At 47.9% G+C, this 19,563-nt stretch overlaps 1 protein-coding gene across 1 annotated transcript in view; it reads right to left on the bottom strand.

The window, feature by feature from the left end:
- Positions 1 to 19,563, bottom strand: part of HSPA12A (heat shock protein family A (Hsp70) member 12A) — a 160,767-nt gene that overhangs the window by 21,721 nt on the left and 119,483 nt on the right. The window contains exons 2-5 of the mRNA XM_068961666.1: positions 8,866 to 8,951; positions 7,272 to 7,399; positions 4,008 to 4,194; positions 1,806 to 1,910 (exon numbers count right to left, since the gene is read on the bottom strand). Of these exons, the coding sequence (XP_068817767.1) occupies positions 1,806 to 1,910; positions 4,008 to 4,194; positions 7,272 to 7,399; positions 8,866 to 8,951 (506 nt within the window). The remainder of the gene's footprint in view (positions 1 to 1,805; positions 1,911 to 4,007; positions 4,195 to 7,271; positions 7,400 to 8,865; positions 8,952 to 19,563) is intronic.

Consider the following 19,563-nt stretch of genomic DNA (forward strand, 5'->3'; position numbering starts at 1 on the left):
TAGCACGCACGTACGCAGTCCTATTTCTAGAACTCTATTCTATTTCAAGAATTCAGTAAATTTCTTCTGTTTGTTTTGTTATTTTAGTCACTAGGTCGTGTCTGACTCTCTTGCCACCCCGTGGACTGTAGCTCCTCTGTCCACGGGATTCTTCATGAAAGAATACTGGAGTGGGTTGCCATTTCCTTCTCCAGGGGGTCTTCCCGACTAAGGGATCGAACTCACATCTCCTACTTTAGCAGGTGGATTCTTTACCACTGAGCCACCCAAGAAGCCCCAAATTTCTTCTAATGATCCCATAATACCAAATGCTTCTGAGGTTCCCAGTTCTTTTGAGACAGAGCTCAGTACAAGGCTTTTTGATCCCCTGATTTACACCCACTCATCACCATGCCCATGGGAGGGGACTCTGAGCAGACCGCTATATTCCACTGGGACACTAGCCGTTTGCTTCATTCTGAGCCATCACTGAACAAACCTTTGCGAAGGGCCAAACAAGGGGGGCTTATTCACCGGGTCAGCTTCTTCCATGGGGTCTGGGGTGCGAGCCATGGAGAGAAACAGCAGCAACTTTTTGCCAAGTGTTTACTCCTTCCTGAGCCCCATGGGAGGCATTCGACATTCAATCTTTCACTTATTATGAAACGACCCCCAAGGAAGTTGCCTGCCTCCCTCTTCACATTAGGTACATGGGTATCAGAGAGGTTGAGCACCTTGCCCAGGATCACACAGTTGCGACGTGGGTCTCCTATCTTTCTTTCTTTCGTTTTTTTTACTGAGATATAATTCACATGCCATTAAACTCACCTTTAAAGTGTACAGTTCAGTGGGTGTTAGTATGTTCACATGGTGGTGTGACATTCCCACTGTCTAACTTCATCATCCCCCCAAAGAAACCCATACCCCCTGGCATCACTCCCACACCCCCCACCTCTGGCAATCACTCATGTACTTTCTGTCTCCATGGATTTGCCCCTTTGGGACATTTCCTACAAATGGAATACTACACTAAGTGGCCTTTTGTATCTGGCTTCTTTCCCTTAGCATCATGTTGTCAAGGTTAATCTGCGTCACAGCATATATCAGTACTTCATTCCTTTTTAAGGCTGAATAATATTCCAGTGTATGGGTGGATCCCATTTAGTTACCCATTCATCCACGGATGGACATGTTGGTTGTTTCTGCCTTTTTGGTTATTATGAACAGTGCTTCTGTGAACATTCATGCACAGGTTTTTATGTGAATACATCTTTTCTTTTCTCTTGGAACACACCTAGGGTTGGAGCCTCCAGCTCACACTGTGTTTAACCTTTTTTTATTATTTAGTTGGTTTTCGGCTGTGCTGGGTCTTCCTTGCTGCATGGTTCTCTTGCTCCTTGCGGGGAGCAGGGGCTACTCTCTTGTGGTGTGGGGCTTCTCACTGCGGCGGCCTCTCCTGCTGTGGATCATGAGCTCTGGGATGTGTGGGCTTCAGCAGTTTCAGCTCTCAGGCTCTAGTGCACAGGCTGTGACACACGGGTTTTAGTTGCTCTGCGGCATGTGGGATCTTCCCGGACCAGGGATCGAACCCCCGTCTCCTGCACTGGCAGGCAGATTCTTTACCACTGAGCCACTAGGGAAGGCCCTGTGTTTAACCTTCTGAGGAACTGCCAGGCTGTTCTCCACAGCAGTTGCCCCATGTTCCCTCCCCACCAGCAGCGCATATGGGGGCATCCTGGTTTCTGAATACGAAGCCCACATTCTCTCCCCAGAAACTGTCTAGCAGGAGGTGCCCCTTCCCAGTACAGGCTCTGGTATGTGCCTACCTTCAGTGCTTGTTCCTTAAAGTACTGCAGGGCATAAGCAAAGATTTCAAGGGCTTTGACTTTCTTGCCGTTAGCTGCTGTCAGCTCTGTATCCATGGTGAGGTCCTGGAAGGGAGAATGAAGTGAGACAGGAAGAAGAAAGCCTCCCTTCTGGCTTTAGGCACTGCCACTCGGAGGCCCAGGAATGCCAGTGAACCATGTTTGTATTTCCCACAGACTAGGATGGCATGCCCCCAGGAGAGGGCTGGCAGCATCGCCCCTTTACTGTGTAGGAGGCCCTGGCTGCCCCCTCAAATCCCATTTCCACTGCTTCCCTCCCTCCCTCTTTTTGACCCTCTTGGGTCTTGGGGCAGCAACAGAGCTGGGGAAGAAAGAAAAGGCAGCAGCTGCCACTCCTGATGCAATTTACATACTATTTCCACACGTGGACACACATGGTCACCCTTGGGAACCCTCCTAATTGAGGCCTAGATAATTATGCCAACTCGCTGATGTGCATGGCACTAAACAGGCATGAAGCTTTCACTACCCGATGAGCTGCCAACCAAGTCACAAAAATAGAAGGGCTCCTATTTTAAGGCTTGTGCTGTCTAATCCACTGGGAGCCCAGCATCACTGCCTTCTTCCCCTGCCAGAAGCCACAGCAGCTGCTGCGTGTGGTCCTCGGGTGGAAGATGCTCCGTGAGATGCCAGATGGACTGAGGTCATTAAAAAATGATGAAAATAGTCCCCAGGGAGTGGGAATGGGCAGAGCAAACATCAGGAGGAAGCCCTTAAGTCTCCTGGAACCAGCAGACTTATCACCACTGGGGGGAAAAAATCAGTGTGGCCTCTGGATTGATCCAGGTTGGGTAATTAGCCTTTGCCTTTGGAGCATAAAGGAATATCAAGTGCTAAACTGGCCTTGTGGGACCTGCCGGTCATCGCAACCCATCTGCACAAGCTCACTACTCCAACACCTGGGGTTAAGCAAAGACACCCCAGCTTTGGGATGGTGGCTTCCAGGCCGTTTCCAGCCACCAGGAAGACATGGGCTTGGAATTGAAAAATTCAAACTGAAGAAATTCTGGGCTTCCACTTGCAGGAGACTGCTATAAGCCACCGAATCCCATCAGGTGAAACAGGAAGGATGCTTTCCGAGCAGATGTTGGTCTGCTTGAGAGAGAGACCACCACGTGGATGAGCACAGAGCCCCGGAAGGCCGAGTGCTGGCTGCAGGATCTCCCCAGTCACATCTGTTTTGTCATCTGCAAACCCTTAACAGTAGACAGATAAAAGCGATACTAATAGAAGGTAGCAGTTGACTTTAACTTGCTAAGGACCGGCCTGGTTTAGGGGCTTTGTATATTTTGATTCCTTTAATCCTTACATCCCCATAAGAAAAGCACAAGTAGTGCCTCCATTTCACAGATAAGGTAAAGCAAGGCAGGAGAGGCTCAGTGACTTGGATTAAGTATCGCAAAGGTGGCAGAGGCGGGATCTAAACCCAGACCATCTGGCTTCAGGGTCTGTGGTCCTAAACACTATCAGCATCCTGCATCTCTAACTGTGCATGTTAAGGAAAATTTAAGGGATAAGATGCTTAAACTGAAAAATTGTATCCTATGGACCAACATTTTGATGAAGCTCAGGGGAGGGTCCTAATCGACTTGGCCATCTTACTGAACCCTGGAAAGTAGGGAGCAAAACTGCTTCAGGCACTGAACCTCCAATTACTGGGGGGAGGCTTGATTTCTTGAGCCACCTCCTTCCCCACACAGAGGGTTAAATGAGCTAGCTGTTTTGTAACTTCCAAACCGGTTCATTAATAGCCATTACCCTGAGCCCCTAAAAGACCTCCCAGCCCCCGAGTCCTTCCTTCAGGACCCCTTGATTTCCCATAATCCAGCAACTGAAGGGGGATCTCCCAGAACAGCAGGGCCCCCCCAGCCCCCATGCCTGTGCTCCATTCAGCCAGTGTCTCTCTGACAGGTTGATTTCCAAAGCAAACAAGTTGCTAAATAGTCTGAATATCTCCCTGTCCGTGTGCGCATCTGAAAATGTACCGTGTGGTCCAAAGCATGGTGTGCCCCAGGCTGTTTCTAAAATCAGGTGAGTGGATGTTCGTTTCTGCTCGGGAGAAACCTGAGGGCCCCCAAGGGTCGGGAGGGCTGGAGGAACCTCGGCTCTCGGGCACTTGGGGCCCGGGAGAGGCTGGCTCACCCCAGTCGTGTGCAGCTTCATCTTGAACTTCTCCAGGTACAGCCACTGCTTGGCCTCGTTGGGGTCCAGGTCGTGGTAAAAGTCCCTGGCGGCATACCCGAAACTGTGGAACTTCCTCTCTGGAGTCAACAGGATGGTGGTCGGAGTCTTCTGGTTGGACACCCCAGGGTCGCCTCCCTCCCATCGCCTGCCGCAAAGGAAAGGCAGAGGTTATGGGCCTTCTTGCACGGATGTAAGCACCTACTGTGTGCAAGGCTGGTACAGATGTGGGTGCTCACAGTGGCTGCTACAGGTGTCCTCATAGCAGATGGATTCTCTTTGAAACAGGCAGGGGAGAAACACACACATAAATACCTGCCTCATCAGATGGAGATGAAGGGTTCAGGGAGATAGCCCAGAGAGGTCAAAGGAGGCAGAGAGATGGGGGCCTTGAAAAGAATGCAGGTTTCAGGAGAGACTTGAAGGATGGACAGACAGCCGGATGTTGAAAGAGGGACGGACTGCAGGCTGTTCAGAGAGGGGCAAGCACAGGGCATGTATGGGGAATGCCAGGTGACTGTGTGGGTTGGAGAAAGCGTGTAAATGAGGAGAGTGATTATGCTCGGGTGGGGAAAACGAGACTGGAAAGGTGGTGAGGACCCTGAAGAGTGAGAGATTTAATCAGTGAGTAATAAGGAGCCACTAAAGGTTTTAGAGCAGGGGCAGGACAGCATCAGAGCTGTTGTTGACCCAAAGCAAACTGGACTAAAGGGAGGGGGACTGGAAGCCAGGAGGCTGAGAACAGAGCTCAGGTCTCAAGGTGAGGGAGCTCATCCAAGGATAGAGAGTCCTGGCAAGACAGAGAGGGGATGATTGGGAGGAACCATCCAGAAGGAGAACCAAGCCAAATGGCCTCACTGGTGAGCAGGCACCAGGGCACCCCACAGGTTTCAAGCTGGGGAGTCTGGAGGAGAGAGTGCCCCTCACAGATGCCAGCAGTCCCGGCCAAGAAGTAGGCAGGAGGAAACATGGAGAGCTTTATTTGAAAGTGCTGGCATTGAACTCCCAGGATGGGCTTGAAGGTGCAAGCCAGGAAGAGATTCAGGCAAGAAACAGACCCGGGCGCCCCCATCCTGGGTGACAGTCACAGTGGCAGGTGGATGAGAGCGCTGATCAGAACGGCTCTCATCAGAACGGCTCTGATGGAGGGAAGGGACCATATCCTGCATGTCTGTGTGCTGAAGAGGAGCCAGAAGCCAGGAGGGGTGAATACAGACTGGAAGATGCGACGGGATTAGATCCTGGAACTGATGGGAAGTGTGATGGAGCAAGCAGCGGGTAGGTTGAGCCCCAGAAAAGCTTCCATCCTCCTCACAGACAGAAAGAAGGAGAAAAGTAAAGAGAGTGGAGAAGACAGGTGACTGGATGCTTCTCCCTTCCTTGGGGCCACAGCAGCGAAGCCCTGGCTGCCAGGGGACAGGATGCTGTCTCCTCTACCAGGTCCTGGCTCAGCAGGTGGCTCCAGTCCTGCCACGTGACCCCTACAAGCAGCCTCTGGGGGAGACACAGTGCACTAGGGGAAGAGCATCTTTCTCCCCAGCCTGCCCTCTGGGGGAGGTGGCGGCTCTCCTGGCTGGGCTCACACCTGCCGTCGCCATCACAGTCCGGATGGAGAGCCAACCTTCACCTAGACCTGCCACGCAGATGGGGCCGGAGTCATCCCTGGCCAGTTTCCCAGCCAAGCCCCATCCACCCAGGGAGCCAAGTCCCCATGGTGACCCTGCTGAGATGCAGAGATGATCACCGTCCCAGGATGACACTGGTGCCTGGACCAGGGATGTGTTCCACACACAACCTTTCAGAAATAGGTTTTCCAGGACTATGAACACTGACATTTCCAGTAGGTAATGGAATTCGAGTTTTTGCCCTTCAAATGTTCAATTCTCCATTCCTATTTAAATATAAAAAATTAAACTTTCTCATTCATAATTCTGTCAGTCTGGATCAAAGTGATATTAATATGTTCTGACTGAAATAAAATTCAGGTAGAACCTTCCTCCAAAATCTCTACAATTACTAATATAACACCCCTAGAGACCCTGAACTCTGTGAAGGCTTTGTAAGAATTCCTCCCCAGCAAGTTCAAAGTTATTTCTGCTCCTTTCTCTTTTGTCAGTTTTCACTGTATGACTCTCCCTTTAGAGATAAATTTCTTAAAACAACAATACAGACGCCGATAAATGTTGATTCTAGTTTATGGGGGCTTTCCTGCTGGCTCAGATGGTAAAGAATCTGCCTGCAGTGCAGGTTTGATCCCTGGGTTGGGAAGAGCCCCTGGAGAAGGGAATGGTAACCCACTCCAGTATTCTTGTTTGATCCCTGGGTCAAGAAGATCCCCTGGAGAAGGGAATGGTAACCCACTCCAGTATTCTTGTTTGATCCCTGGGTCGAGAAGATCCCCTGGAGAAGGGAATGGTAACCCACTCCAGTATTCTTGCCTGGAAAATCCCATGGACAGAGGAGCCTACGGTCCATGGGGTCACAAAGAGTTGGACACGACTTAGTGACTAAATAATAAGAAAGCACTTGATAGGAAATCTCACCACATTTGCACGCACACTCTGAGAAGCAGGTACTGCATTATCCCCATTTCACAGATGAGGAAACTGAGCTTTAGAAGGTTCATCAATTGCCTGAAAGTGAAGTGAAGTGTAGTTGCTCAGTCGTGTCCCACCTTTTGCGACCCAATGGACTATAGCCTATCAGTCTCCTCTGTCCATGGGATTTCCCAGGCAAGACTACTGGAGTGGGTTGCCATTTCCTTTTCCAGAGGATCTTCCCAACCCAGGGATCGAACCCTGGTCTCCCACCTTGTAGGCAGACACTTTACTGTCTGAGCCACCAGGGAAGTCCTTTGCCTGAGGTCACACAGAGAGAGACCTGGATCTCCTCCATCACAAACATCCTGTAAGTCAGTGCCTCTTGCCAAGGCGGCATGCTGGAAGTTTCCAACATACTCTCTAGGCCCTTTCCCAAACCAACTAAGTCAGAATTAAACCAATGACTTTACAGACCAGGAACCTGGAGCCCAGAGATCAGAAGTGGCTTGCCCAAAGTGGCATGGTGAGATTAGGCCAAGCAGGGCCAGAATCCAGGAAAAGACCTGCCTACTAAGTACCATTCATCTGCTCATTGGATTATTCCCTCTCCCCTCCCCCAGAGCCCTCCCCCAAGTCTCCATAGTGACAAGTGACTGCCGCTAGCCCCTGCCCCTCTGATGCTCACCTCATCACATGGATGCATTCTGGCTCCTTGGTGAAGCTGTAGGCATAGCCGCTGGACGTCGTCCCAAAGTCAATGGCCACCACCACGAGAAATGTCTGCTGCTCAGAGACGTTCGGGTCAGCATCATTCTGCAGATACACCAAGTGGGGTACAGGGTGTGGGTGGGGGCAGTCAAGCCCAGCTTTCTGGAAGGTTCCACCCTGCCCCACTGTGCACCCACTGCAGACAGAAGGACATTCCACGTTTGGTTCAAGTCTGCCACATGGTGACCCCTGGGGAGAGGACATGCCTGCCTCCTGTCCACGCCGCACCCCAACCCCCGACCAACTCAGGGAGAAATGGAGGGTCCTCCTGAGTGGAGGGCCAGGCCAGGTCACTGGGGAGGTCACCTGCCTACACATGTGCACCACATCCTTTATCAACCATGCGTGAACGTGGCAAATTTCAGAAACGCTTCCATTTGAACCAGAAGCCAGTGGTTCCCCTTTCCCCCACTGGCCTCCCCCAGGCCCTACACAGACCTCCAGACCCTGCTCAGCTGTGCCCTGTGTACCTGCCAGGTGACCCCTCCATCTGCCTGGGTGTGTGGGGCAGGGGTGTAGGGCTCAGCATACCAGGAACCCTGCCCAGTCCTGCCACAGTCAGCCACGTGACCCTTGGGGCCCAGAGCCTTTCCTCATCTGTCAAGTGAGTAGGTCAAGTCATTCCAGATTTCCCCCTAAAATTTAGACTTCCTTATCAACACCCACAGAACTTCAAATTATACCAATCAACTTGGGATCTGAAGAGTATTGATTGGTTAGAGCAGGGGGTGACAGCCCCACCTACCTGGCCTTTCGTCACACTGTGCCCCATCCCCTTAGGTGACCCTGAAGCTTTTCCAGGGAACCCTCGGGGTACAGAGTTTGAAAATCAGAGGACCCGGCTCTTCGGTGCCCAAGCCTCTCAGTTTTCCCAAGCCAGAGGGAGTTCCAGAATGCACGCCTTTCCATGGAAGCCAGGACAGTGCCGGGAAAACCAGGACAAGCTGGCGTCCCTCCTCAGTGATGGCTCTGAAGTTCTCAGCAGTGTCTTCTTTGCAGGTCTGAGCAGCTCATATAAAACCGCCCTTCCCTCCAGGTACTTCTCTCTGGTTGGCTACATGTGAGCACCTTGAACAGCTGCCCCACAATATCCATCTGGGGCAACGTGGGAACCAATGCCCAGTCTCTAGCGCCCTCCTCCCAACACCCCCTCCAGCCACCCCCACACCGCCCAGGCAAGCTGGTACAGAAGCAGCTACAGCCACAGCTTTTGGTCACAGCACTTAACTGCACTGGAAAAACCACTGCTTTTCACTGATTCGCCCACCGGCCAGATGTGGCTGCATCCTCCCAAGAGGGTGCCCTGCAGTCTCTGAACCCTGAATCTTTAAAGAGCTGCTCCCTGCTGCCCGCTCATGTTATCCACACCCAGGCCAATGGCTGCAGAAGCACCAGTCATACCATGGAAAGCCTTTTCTGACCCAGAGTAGGGAAAGCCGACTCAGAAAGCAAAGGTGATCAGCACATACATTCCCCCCTCCCTACCCCCCACACACATACATGCTTCTTACCACAATGTGGGAAGGGGACAGAGGTGTTATTCCTGTGTCCCCCAGGCTCCGGGCCGGAGATGAATATGCAGACGTGGGGGCCGTTTCTGAAAGGAAAGACAATTGCATCCTTAGAGGTGGTGCAGGCTGAGCTGGAGAGCTGAAATGAGGACTGCGTGGCTTTGCTCCTGCAGGGAGTGTTCTCATCCTTGGAAAGCCAGCTTATGTGGGGCCAGGCTGAACTCCACCTAGAACAGTAGGGTATCTGATCTGGTTGCCCCATATTTGGTATTTAAAACTTGAACAAATGAGATGCTCCTCTTCTCCCAGTGACCACCAAGCCTCTCACTAAGTGCAGTCAATCTCTCAGCACTTAGCACAGAGGCTGCCCAGTCCCTAAACCTACCTTCTGTAGAGCCCCTTCTTAACCCAGGCACCACTGTATGGACCAGAGAAGACTGTAGCTCCCCTGAGATGATCTGCAAATTTTGCGTTCATTTTCTTGGAAGGTCATCTACAGCCTTCAGGTTTCCAAAGGGTTATGGGACCCCATCCAAGATTAACAACCCTAATCACCAGAACAGAGGACAGGGGTTCGACTTCCAAAACTTCTTTGCTTAGTAGAGGCATCACCTCCTCCCTCCTTCCTGCATGAGGCCCTGCCAGAACACAGGGAACTCGCTTGCTTCAGCAATGCTGAAGGGTTTGGACATTCAGTAAGAAAAACCACAGCAGAAAGACAGATTAGCATTCCTGGGCCCACAGTCAGGGTCCCACAACAGACAGAGGTCAAGAGAGAAAAGAGCCAGGAGCGAGGCAGCCTGAACATCATTTGGTCGATTCCCCTGCTGCTCTTCCAATTATTCAGACAACTTCTGAAACCCTGCCAGAGCCCCATGGCTCTCCCCCAGGGATGAGTTCCCACGGGGGAGTCGTCCCCGGCCCTGGTCAGTGCTGGAAGCTCCATCCCCTCTCCCTGCCCACTGCCCAGGACTGGGATCCTTCAGGGCAGCAGATCAAGGATGGTGGGCTTCCCCTGGAGAGGTGACGGCCAGGCTCTTGGCATCGACAAGTCCCAGGTACCATCCAAGGAGTTCTGCAAATACTGCTCCATTCAGTATATAGACTAATTACTTGCTGGGAAAAAATGAGTAATTTGCTACAACAATATGTGGTCAAGGAAACCCAGAGTCTATGAGGTATCTGAGAAAGACCTGTCTGCTTCTGGGGAGGCACCAGGAGTGGCTCCATCTGCGTCTGCTGCCAAATCACTTTGGTTAATCCCACGCGCTTACTGATCTCTTTTCCTGCTTGGTGAGAACTCAAACAGCATCATTACAGTGGGTGCCAAACGAGCTGAGGGAATAAAAGGAATCATGAACGAGGGAATGCAAAGCCTCGAATCTGCACAGCCACCTCCCCACTCTGCAGGCATCTGGTCCCTCTCCTCCCGATGAGGCTCAGTTCCAACCTTTGGGAGAAAGGCGCAGAAGCAAGTTAAGTACAGAGACCAAAAATCAACCTGTGGGGGAAAGGACTTAAACAGACATTTCTCCAGAGAAGATATGCTAATGGTTGATAAGCACGTGAAAGAGGCTAAACTCATTAGTCAATAGGGAAATCAAAACCATAATGAGATTCTGCTTCACACTCACTAGGATGGCTACAATATATATATATATTTTTTAAGTAAATAGCAAATGCTGGCAAGGATGTGGAAATATTGAAACCCCCTGTATATATCTTGTGGGAACGCAAAATGGTACAGCTGCTGTGATAAACAGTTTGGTAGTTTCTTAAAATGTGAGATATAGTCTTACCATAGACCCAATCCTTTCCTAGGAATTCCACTCCTGCGTACCTACCCAAAAGAATTGAAAACAAGGATGCTGCTGCAGCAGTATTTACAAAAACCAAAAAGTGAAAACCACCCAAGTAAACATCAACAGATAAATGGATAACAAAAATATGGTACATCCATTCAATGGATTATTATTCGGCTGCAAAAAGGAATGAAATTCTTATAGATGATACACTGTGGATGAACCAGAAAAAATTATGCTAAGTGAAATAAGCTGGACACAAAAGGGACAAACATCACCTCTTACTCAGAACAGGCAAATGAAATGTAGATAGCCAATACGAAAACAGAATAGGCAAATTCATAGAGACAGACAGTAGATTAGAGGTAGTCAGGAGCCGAGGGAGCCAAGACGGATGGGGAATACAAAATTTCCATTTTGGATGATGAAAAAGTTTTAGAAAGAGCAGTAATAGTTACACAACATTGTGAATGTATTGATGCCACTGATTTGCACACCTTTAAATGGTTAAAATGGAAAATTTTATGTTATATATACTTTACCACAGTAAAAAAATTATTTAAAAAAAAACAAACTTGTTCATCTGAGAGAGGAAGCAGTTTCAGGTTCTACTAGCATCCTGGCTCAATGGTCTTGAAAAGAAAATGGAGACATAAGCCTGGCTCCTGGACCAGCCCACAAACTTCAGCTTCTCTGCTCATCACCCAGCACAGGGTACCTCCTTCCATAAAAGCAGGGGAAGTTCAGCATCTCTGCTACTGAGAAGTCTGCCCTGCCCCCACCACCCCTGGGGCAGGTGGCATCAGAGAGATGCCATCCTGTACCGGGAGCCACCCTCTCTCCACCTGCTACCTGGAAGGCCTGGGGCCATGTGTCCATATTTGCACAGAAGGTCTTGGAGGAAACCAAATGTCTAATTGCCCAGAAAATCTGGTGTTGACAATTAGCAAACAAGCTATTATCAGCAGACAAACTATCCACCCCGCTGACTGCTTGGTTCTAATTATCCCATCACTCAGCCCTTCTCAGAGCATGGCCCACTGACTTGTAAAAGAACATGTGTTGGGCCACACCCAGAACACATGCCTTGGGCCCCAGGAGGACTCCGGGATATGTGAGGACAAGAATCAAAGATTTTTTTTGGTTCTCCCAGTACCTCCTTCTAACTCCCTCCCACCCTGCCTCTGGTTCAGTGGAAATAAATCATTTGACATGATCGCTCAGCCAGGCCTAGAGGCAATTGAACTTCACGGCTGTTCTCCATTAGAAATTAAAATGCAGCTACATTGTGTGATGATTTAAAACTGATTTGCATGGAGAGTATGGAGGAGTAAGATCTTTACAGACATTTGCATATGAAGCACGCCCATATCTGTAGCTCTATAGATCCCAAATCAATGATAATTCACCAGTTTATGTGCATCGATCCACCACAGGAATATACAGAGTCTGCAGTGACGACTTTGTTCTCAAGCTAATATTTCTTTTAACTATTTAAGATGTCAAAGGTGCTCAAAGATTCTTAGGGAAAAGAATATGGAAATAACTACTTTAGCCCCTGAGGGATGTGTTGTTTTCTGATGGGCTAATAATTCCAACCAATCTTTTTTTTTTTTTTTAACGTATTTCTTTTTAATTTGAGGATAATTGCTTTACAATGTTATGTGGATTTCTGCCATATATCAACATGAATCAGCCACAGGTATGTCTCCTCCCTCTTGAACCTCCCTCCCACCTCCCGCTGCATCCCACCTCTTTAGGTTGTCACAGAGCACTGGGTTTCTGCTCCCTGTGGCACACAGCAAATTTCCACTGGCTACCTATGCTTCAATGCCAGCCAATCTTGAGAGCTTTCACTTAATAGGTGATTAAAAAGACAACAGGGTCAGTGGAATATTATCTGTTGTTCTGTGGATAATAGGCAGATCTAAGCTAATAGTACCCACTCTAGTACTCTTGCCTGGAGAATCCCATGGATGGAGGAGCCTGGTAGGCTGCAGTCCATGGGGTCACTAAGAGTCAGACACGACTTCACTTTTACTTTCACTTTTCACTTTCATGCATTGGAGAAGGAAATGGCAACCCACTCCAGTGTTCTTGCCTGGAGAATCCCAGGGACGAGGGAGCCTGGTGGGCTGCCGTCTATGGGGTTGCACAGAGTCGGACATGACTGAAGCGCCTTGGCAGCAGCAGCAGCAAGAGAGAGTTGATAACATGGAATGTCTAGCATACAAGGTATGTCCTGTGTATTCTGGCTACCAGTTAAACCTGGGCCATTATCTACAGTAAGAAACACCAACTGCCATTAATTGTGACCCTGTTTATGCTTCTCTGTAAAGCCTATATAATAACACCTGCCCTGAGATGCCTCCCACCTACACGATATCCCAGTTCAGTACACATGGAGTGACTTGGGCATTTCAGGAGCAGAGGAGAAAGGCAATGCTAAAAGTCTGACAAGAATAGAGAATTTTAGAGCGCAGGTTTGGAAGAGAGAAAGGAAACGGATGAAAATAAAACTGATGCCCATCTGCAGAGGTAGGGATAAGTGCTGGTAAAACAGATTAAAGAAAAAATGCTTTACCAGAAGTGTGGTCCAGGGCAGAGCCGAGGCATCTGGGAGTTCTAAGAAATACCTACTCCGCTGTTTCAACTAGATTAAACAGATCCTCAAAACATCTTCCATTTCAAGCACTATGTACCCTGAAATGCAGTAACATAGAGGGATTTGATGATTTCACATCATGGAATCAGAAAAACACAGAATATTTCAAGAATGCGAAGTACCAGCCATAGAATTAAGCGGAGGAGGAAGAGATCGGAAGATTTCTACCACCAGAAAATAATCCTCAGGTCTTTTTGACATTAGTCATAGATGATTTACCATTACTTAGGTCATTTACCTACTCTGTATCTTTTTTAGTTTAGTGAATATAAAAATAAATCTGAGTTTTCCTCTAGAGCTCGTTATGCAGAGTGAAGCAAGTCAGAAAGAGAAAAACAAGTGTCATGTATTAATGCGTATATATGGAATCTAGACAGATGGTACTGATAACCCTATTTGCAGGGCAGGAATAGAGGCTCAGACATAGACAATGGACTCATGGACAGAGCAGGGGCAGGACAGGGCGGGACGAACTGAGAGAGTAACATTGAAATACTGATATATACATTACCATATATAAAATAGGTAGCTAATGGGAAGTTTGCCACAGGACTAGAAAAGGTCAGTTTTCATTCCAACCCCAAAGAAAGGCAATGCCAAAGAATGCTCAAACCACCGCACAATTGCACTCATCTCACATGCTAGTAAAGTCATGCTCAAAATTCTCTAAGCCAGGCTTCAGCAATACATGAACCGTGAACTTCCTGATGTTCAAGCTGGTTTTAGAAAAGGCAGAGGAACCAGAGATCAAATTGCCAGCATCTGCTGGATCATGGAAAAAGCAAGAGAGTTCCAGAAAAACATCTATTTCTGCTTTATTGACTATGCCAAAGCCTTTGACTGTGTGGATCACAATAAACTGTGGAAAATTCTGAAAGAGATGGGAATACCAGACCACCTAATGTGCCTCTTGAGAAATCTGTATGCAGGTCAGGAAGCAACAGTTAGAACTGGACATGGAACAACAGACTGGTTCCAAATAGGAAAAGGAGTAGTCAAGGCTGTATATTGTCACCCTGCTTATTTAACTTACATGCAGAGTACATCATGAAAAAGGCTGGACTGGAAGAAACACAAGCTGGAATCAAGACTGCTGGGAGAAATATCAATAACCTCAGATATGCAGATGACACCACCCTTATGGCAGAAAGTGAAGAGGAGCTAGAAAGCCTCTTGATGAAAGTGAAAGAGGAGAGTGAAAAAGTTGGCTTAAAGCTCAACATTCAGAAAACGAAGATCATGGCATCCGGTCCCATCACTCCATGGGAAATAGATGAGAAACAGTGGAAACAGTGTCAGACTATTTTGGGGGGCTCCAAAATCACTGCAGATGGTGATTGCAGCCATGAAATTAAAAGATGCTTACTCCTTGGGAGAAAAGTTATGACCAACCTAGATAGCATATTCAAAAGCAGAGGCATTACTTTGCCGATGAAGGTCCGTCTAGTCAAGGCTATGGTTTTTCCAGTAGTCATGTATGGATGAGAGAGTTGGACTGTGAAGAAGGCTGAGCGCTGAAGAATTGATGCTTTAGAACTGTGGTGTTGGAGAAGACTATTGAGAGTCCCTTGGACTGCAAGGAGATCCAACCAGTCCATTCTGAAGGAGATCAGCCCTGGGATTTCTTTGGAAGGAATGATGCTAAAGCTGAAACTCCAGTACTTTGGCCACCTCATGCGAAGAGTTGACTCATTGGAAAAGACTCTGATGCTGGGAGGGATTGGGGGCAGGAGAAGAAGGGGACGACCGAGGATGAGATGGCTGGATGGCATCACGGACTCGATGAACATGAGTCTGAGTGAACTCCGGGAGTTGGTGATGGACAGGGAGGCTTGGCATGCTGCGATTCATGAGGTCGCAAAGAGTCAGACATGACTGAGCGACTGAACTGAACTGAACTGCTTTATTGACTATGCCAAAGCCTTTGACTGTGTGGATCACAATAAACTGTGGAAAATTCTGAAAGAGATGGGAATACCAAACCACCTGACCTGCCTCTTGAGAAACCTATATGCAGGTCAGGAAGCAACAGTTAGCACTGGACATGGAACAACAGACTGATTCCAAATAGGAAAGGGAGTATGTCAAGGCTGTGTGTTGTCACCCTGCTTATTTAACTTATAGGCAGAGTACATCATGAGAAACGCTGGGCTGGAAGAAGCACAAGCTGGAATCAAGATTGCCGGGAGAAATATCAATAACTTCAGATATGCAAATGACACCACCCTTATGGCAGAAAGTGAAGAGGAACTCAAAGGCTCTTGATGAAAGTGAAAGAGGAGAGTGAAAAAGTTGGCTTAAAGCTCAACATTCAGAAAATGAAGATCATGGCATCCGGTCCCATCACTCCATGGGAAATAGATGGGGAAACAGTAGAAACAGTGTCAGACTTTATTTTGGGGGGCTCCAAAATCACTGCAGATGGTGATTGCAGCCATGAAATTAAAAGATGCTTACTCCTTGGAAGGAAAGTTATGACCAACCTGGATAGCATATTAAAAAGCAGAGACATTACTTTGCCAACAAAGGTCCATCTAGTCAAGGCTATGGTTTTTCCAGTGGTCATGTATGGATGTGAGAGTTGGACTGTGAAGAAGGCTGAGCGCTGAAGAATTGATGCTTTTGCACTGTGGTGTTGGAGAAGACTATTGAGAGTCCCTTGGACTGCAAGGAGATCCAACCAGTCCATTCTAAAGGAGATCAGCCCTGGGTGTTCTTTGGAAGGAATGATGCTAAAGCTGAAACTCCAGTACTTTGGCCACCTCATGCAAAGAGTTGACTCATTGGAAAAGACTCTGATGCTGGGAGGGATTGGGGGCAGGAGGAGAAGGGGACAACCGAGGATGAGATGGCTGGATGGCATCACGGACTCGATGGACGTGAGTTTGAGTGAACTCCGGGAGTTGGTGATGGACAGGGAGGCCTGGTGTACTGGGATTCATGGGGTCACAATGAGTCAGACACGACTCAGCGACTGAACTGAACTGAATGGGAAGTTGCGTATAACACGGGGAGCTCAACCCGGTGCTCTGTGACAATCTAGAGGGGGTGAATGGGGTGGGAAGGAGGTTCAAGAAGGAGGGGACATATGCATACCTATGGCTGATATATGTAGATGTATCCCAGAAACCAACACAATATTGTAAAACAATTATCCTCCAATTAAACATAATTTTTTTAAAAAAGAAAAATAATGAAAGAGTATCTGTAACATTTTAAATAAATAAACACACGTGTTCCTAAGTTCGCTCTTAAGTTGTGACTCAGCCCCCAAAACATTCTTCAACCAAGTCACTTAAAAAATAATTTTTGCAGCAAAGAGGAATATATAAATAAATGAAAATATTTATCCAGCCAAGTAGAGGATATCAGAAAGTAAAAATTGGACTCAACCAACAAGTCTCCTGCCGCAGGATTTTTTAGACCCCAAAGCAGGTGACAGAAGAGGAACGAGTTGAACTTGTGAGGTTAATACTCATCACTTGCCTTAACGGTGTAATAATTAAAATACAGGCTTCATCAGAGTTCCTGCTATAAAATGCGAGACATGTAAAAGCCAGACACCTTTTTATTTGCTCCTGGCTCTAATGGCTTTAATCAAAGCAGACGCTCCTAAAATAAAAAATAGTCGACAAAAAAACCTCAGGGACAGCCATAATTCATGAATGCGCTTGTTGTTCTCTGCTGGAGACATTAGTCAGCAAATGGCCGTGAGCAGAATCGTGGACTTTCTGAGATACATTAAATCGATCCTGCTCCATAAATACATTTTAAAAGATGAAGACAGAACCGTTGGGCTGACGTTATTTTACAAGGCTCCAGGCTCATACGAAATGACAGGTGGTCTCAACTCAAACAATGGTGACTCCCCAGATTTTTCAAACAGGCCTCCTTGCTAGCTTTCAGATTTATGTTCTATCACACAAATGCTGAACTTCCAAAGGGTTTTTAAGATCTAGTCCTTACGATTTCTAAAACTGTGATATATATGCTCATTTCTTTTCTCCTGTAACAGTGAAACAACGGGTATTTGCTGACAATTGCCTAAAATCAGGCTCTTTGAAAAAAAAGCTCTCCCTTTCTTTCTCCTTATATCCCCTCCTTTTAGTATCATCTTTGAAAATTGTTCAGTCCAAGGTCATGTGTAGGTTACTGGCAAATACCTTTTAAGAAGGAAAATAAAAAATTTTTATTACCCTGTAACAGACTGCATGGCTAGCTGAACTAATGCATTATTACCGTAAACTCAACTTCCATTTCAGTAAATAATTTATGGGTTTTTTTTTTTTAATCACCATGGTTGATGTTCAGAGTAAATGGAAATTTTATTGGTGTGAACCAGGAGACCCTCCAAGCTTCAAAGAACACTGAGTGTAAAATAGCTTCTCTCTGAATGCTGAATAATAATTACAGAAATGAGCATTTACAGTGGCAGAAAAAACAGCATCAGGCAGTGCGGGCCTGCATCAACCCATCCTGACACTGAGCAGCATTTTCCAGTAACCCTCCCCATCACTAAATGGTTGAGGAGATGAGATGCCCCAGTGAGAGAGACCTGAGCAGTGAGGTTTCCCCAGAGGCAGTGAGATCCCCAAGTTCCTGCAACCTCACACCATGAGTGGGGCACAGTTCATAATTTCTCTCTGAACCACAAGTTCACAGGCATATGTGTCCAGGCAGCTGCTGTGGGGAGCTGAGGAAATGCTTTATAAACCAACAAGCTTTCCTATTAATTTTCACGAATTATATGCGGCAACCTCACAGCCCTTGCCCACTAGGACCCAGCATTTGGAGAGGCTCCACCAGATCACCCCATACACAGTGTTAAGATACTTCTGTCCACTTGGCTTCTCTTTCACAGACTTTGGGCTCATCTGGGCAAAGCCATGCCTTCTTTATCTCTGATTCCTCAGCTCATGACTTGTTACAGGCACTCAGTATATATTGGATGGATAAATGGTTTGATAGATGGACATATGGAAGAATGGATGGATGGATGGATGGATGGGTGGGTGGTTAGAGGGTATATGAGTGGTTAGGTGGGTGGGTGGGTGAGTAGATGGCTGAGTGGGTGGATGGATAGATGGGTGGTTGTGTGGGTAGATGGATGGATGGATGGGTGGGTGGATAGATGGGTGCTTGAGTGGGGAGACAGAGGGGTGGGTGGATGGGTGGGTGGATATTTCTATGTGTGCCCAAAAGTGGACTCAGTGACAATCTATAGACTTAGAGGGCCACTGAGGTCTTTCCAATTGAGGCATCAAACATCCCCTCCCCTGGGTCAGGATATATTAGTAATTAACATGCTGAGTTACCCCCAACAATATAGGCATACATGTGTGCATGTGTGATGAAATCCATCTCTCCTCAGATGTCCCCTTTGGTCAATGCAACCACCATAGCTCCCAGAAGGGGGATCTCCTAGATTACTCCTTCCCTTCTCACTGCACTCCCAAGCTCTGTCATTCCTACTTCTTAGCATCTCTCACAGTCATCCCTCCTCTGCAACCTCACCATCACAATGTTGGTCAGACCCTGCTGACCCATATCAGGGCTCCCGCACCACCTCTCTCAGTCTCCCCACTCTGAGTCTCTCCATCCAAGTCAGGATTCCCTGCAGTCAGAGGCACCTGGTCAGAGCTGAGGTCTGCTCACATTACTTGACCAGGCTAGGGCCTTCTGTTTCCATCCCCCACAGGATAAATCTAGCATACAGCTCGCACCCGGGCCTTTAAAAGTCCACCCCACCACCCTCTGCAGCCGCATCTCCCTCCATCGCCCTCAGCCCTGACCCCATCTAGTCCTTTCACTTTTGTGTGGACTTTAAAGACTCTGAATCCTTTCACAGACTCTGCAACGCGTGTGCTCTATCCAGCCTCCTGACCTTTGCACATACCATTCCCCTGCCTGGAGTGCACCCCACTTCCACCTCATCCTCCTGGGAACTCCCTCTCCGAAAGTCAGTCCCCTCTGTTTGTGGGAGAGGAGATTTCTCTGTTCTCTCCAAACAGAGGAGAGAGGAGCTTGCTCATCAGCACCTGGGGACTGACCGGCTAAACCCAGACTTGTGGACACACTAAGGGCAACAGCCAGTTTTCATCAGGAAATAAGTTACAAGGAGGAGGGGAAACTATAGATCAAAGGGTCTCAAACTCTGCAGTGCATCAGAATCACCTGGAGCACTTATTAAAACATATGTGCAGACCTCCCTCCCCTCAAAGTTTCTACTCC

Source organism: Capricornis sumatraensis, chromosome 23 (genome assembly GCF_032405125.1).
Source record: "Capricornis sumatraensis isolate serow.1 chromosome 23, serow.2, whole genome shotgun sequence".
Lineage (NCBI taxonomy): Eukaryota > Metazoa > Chordata > Mammalia > Artiodactyla > Bovidae > Capricornis > Capricornis sumatraensis.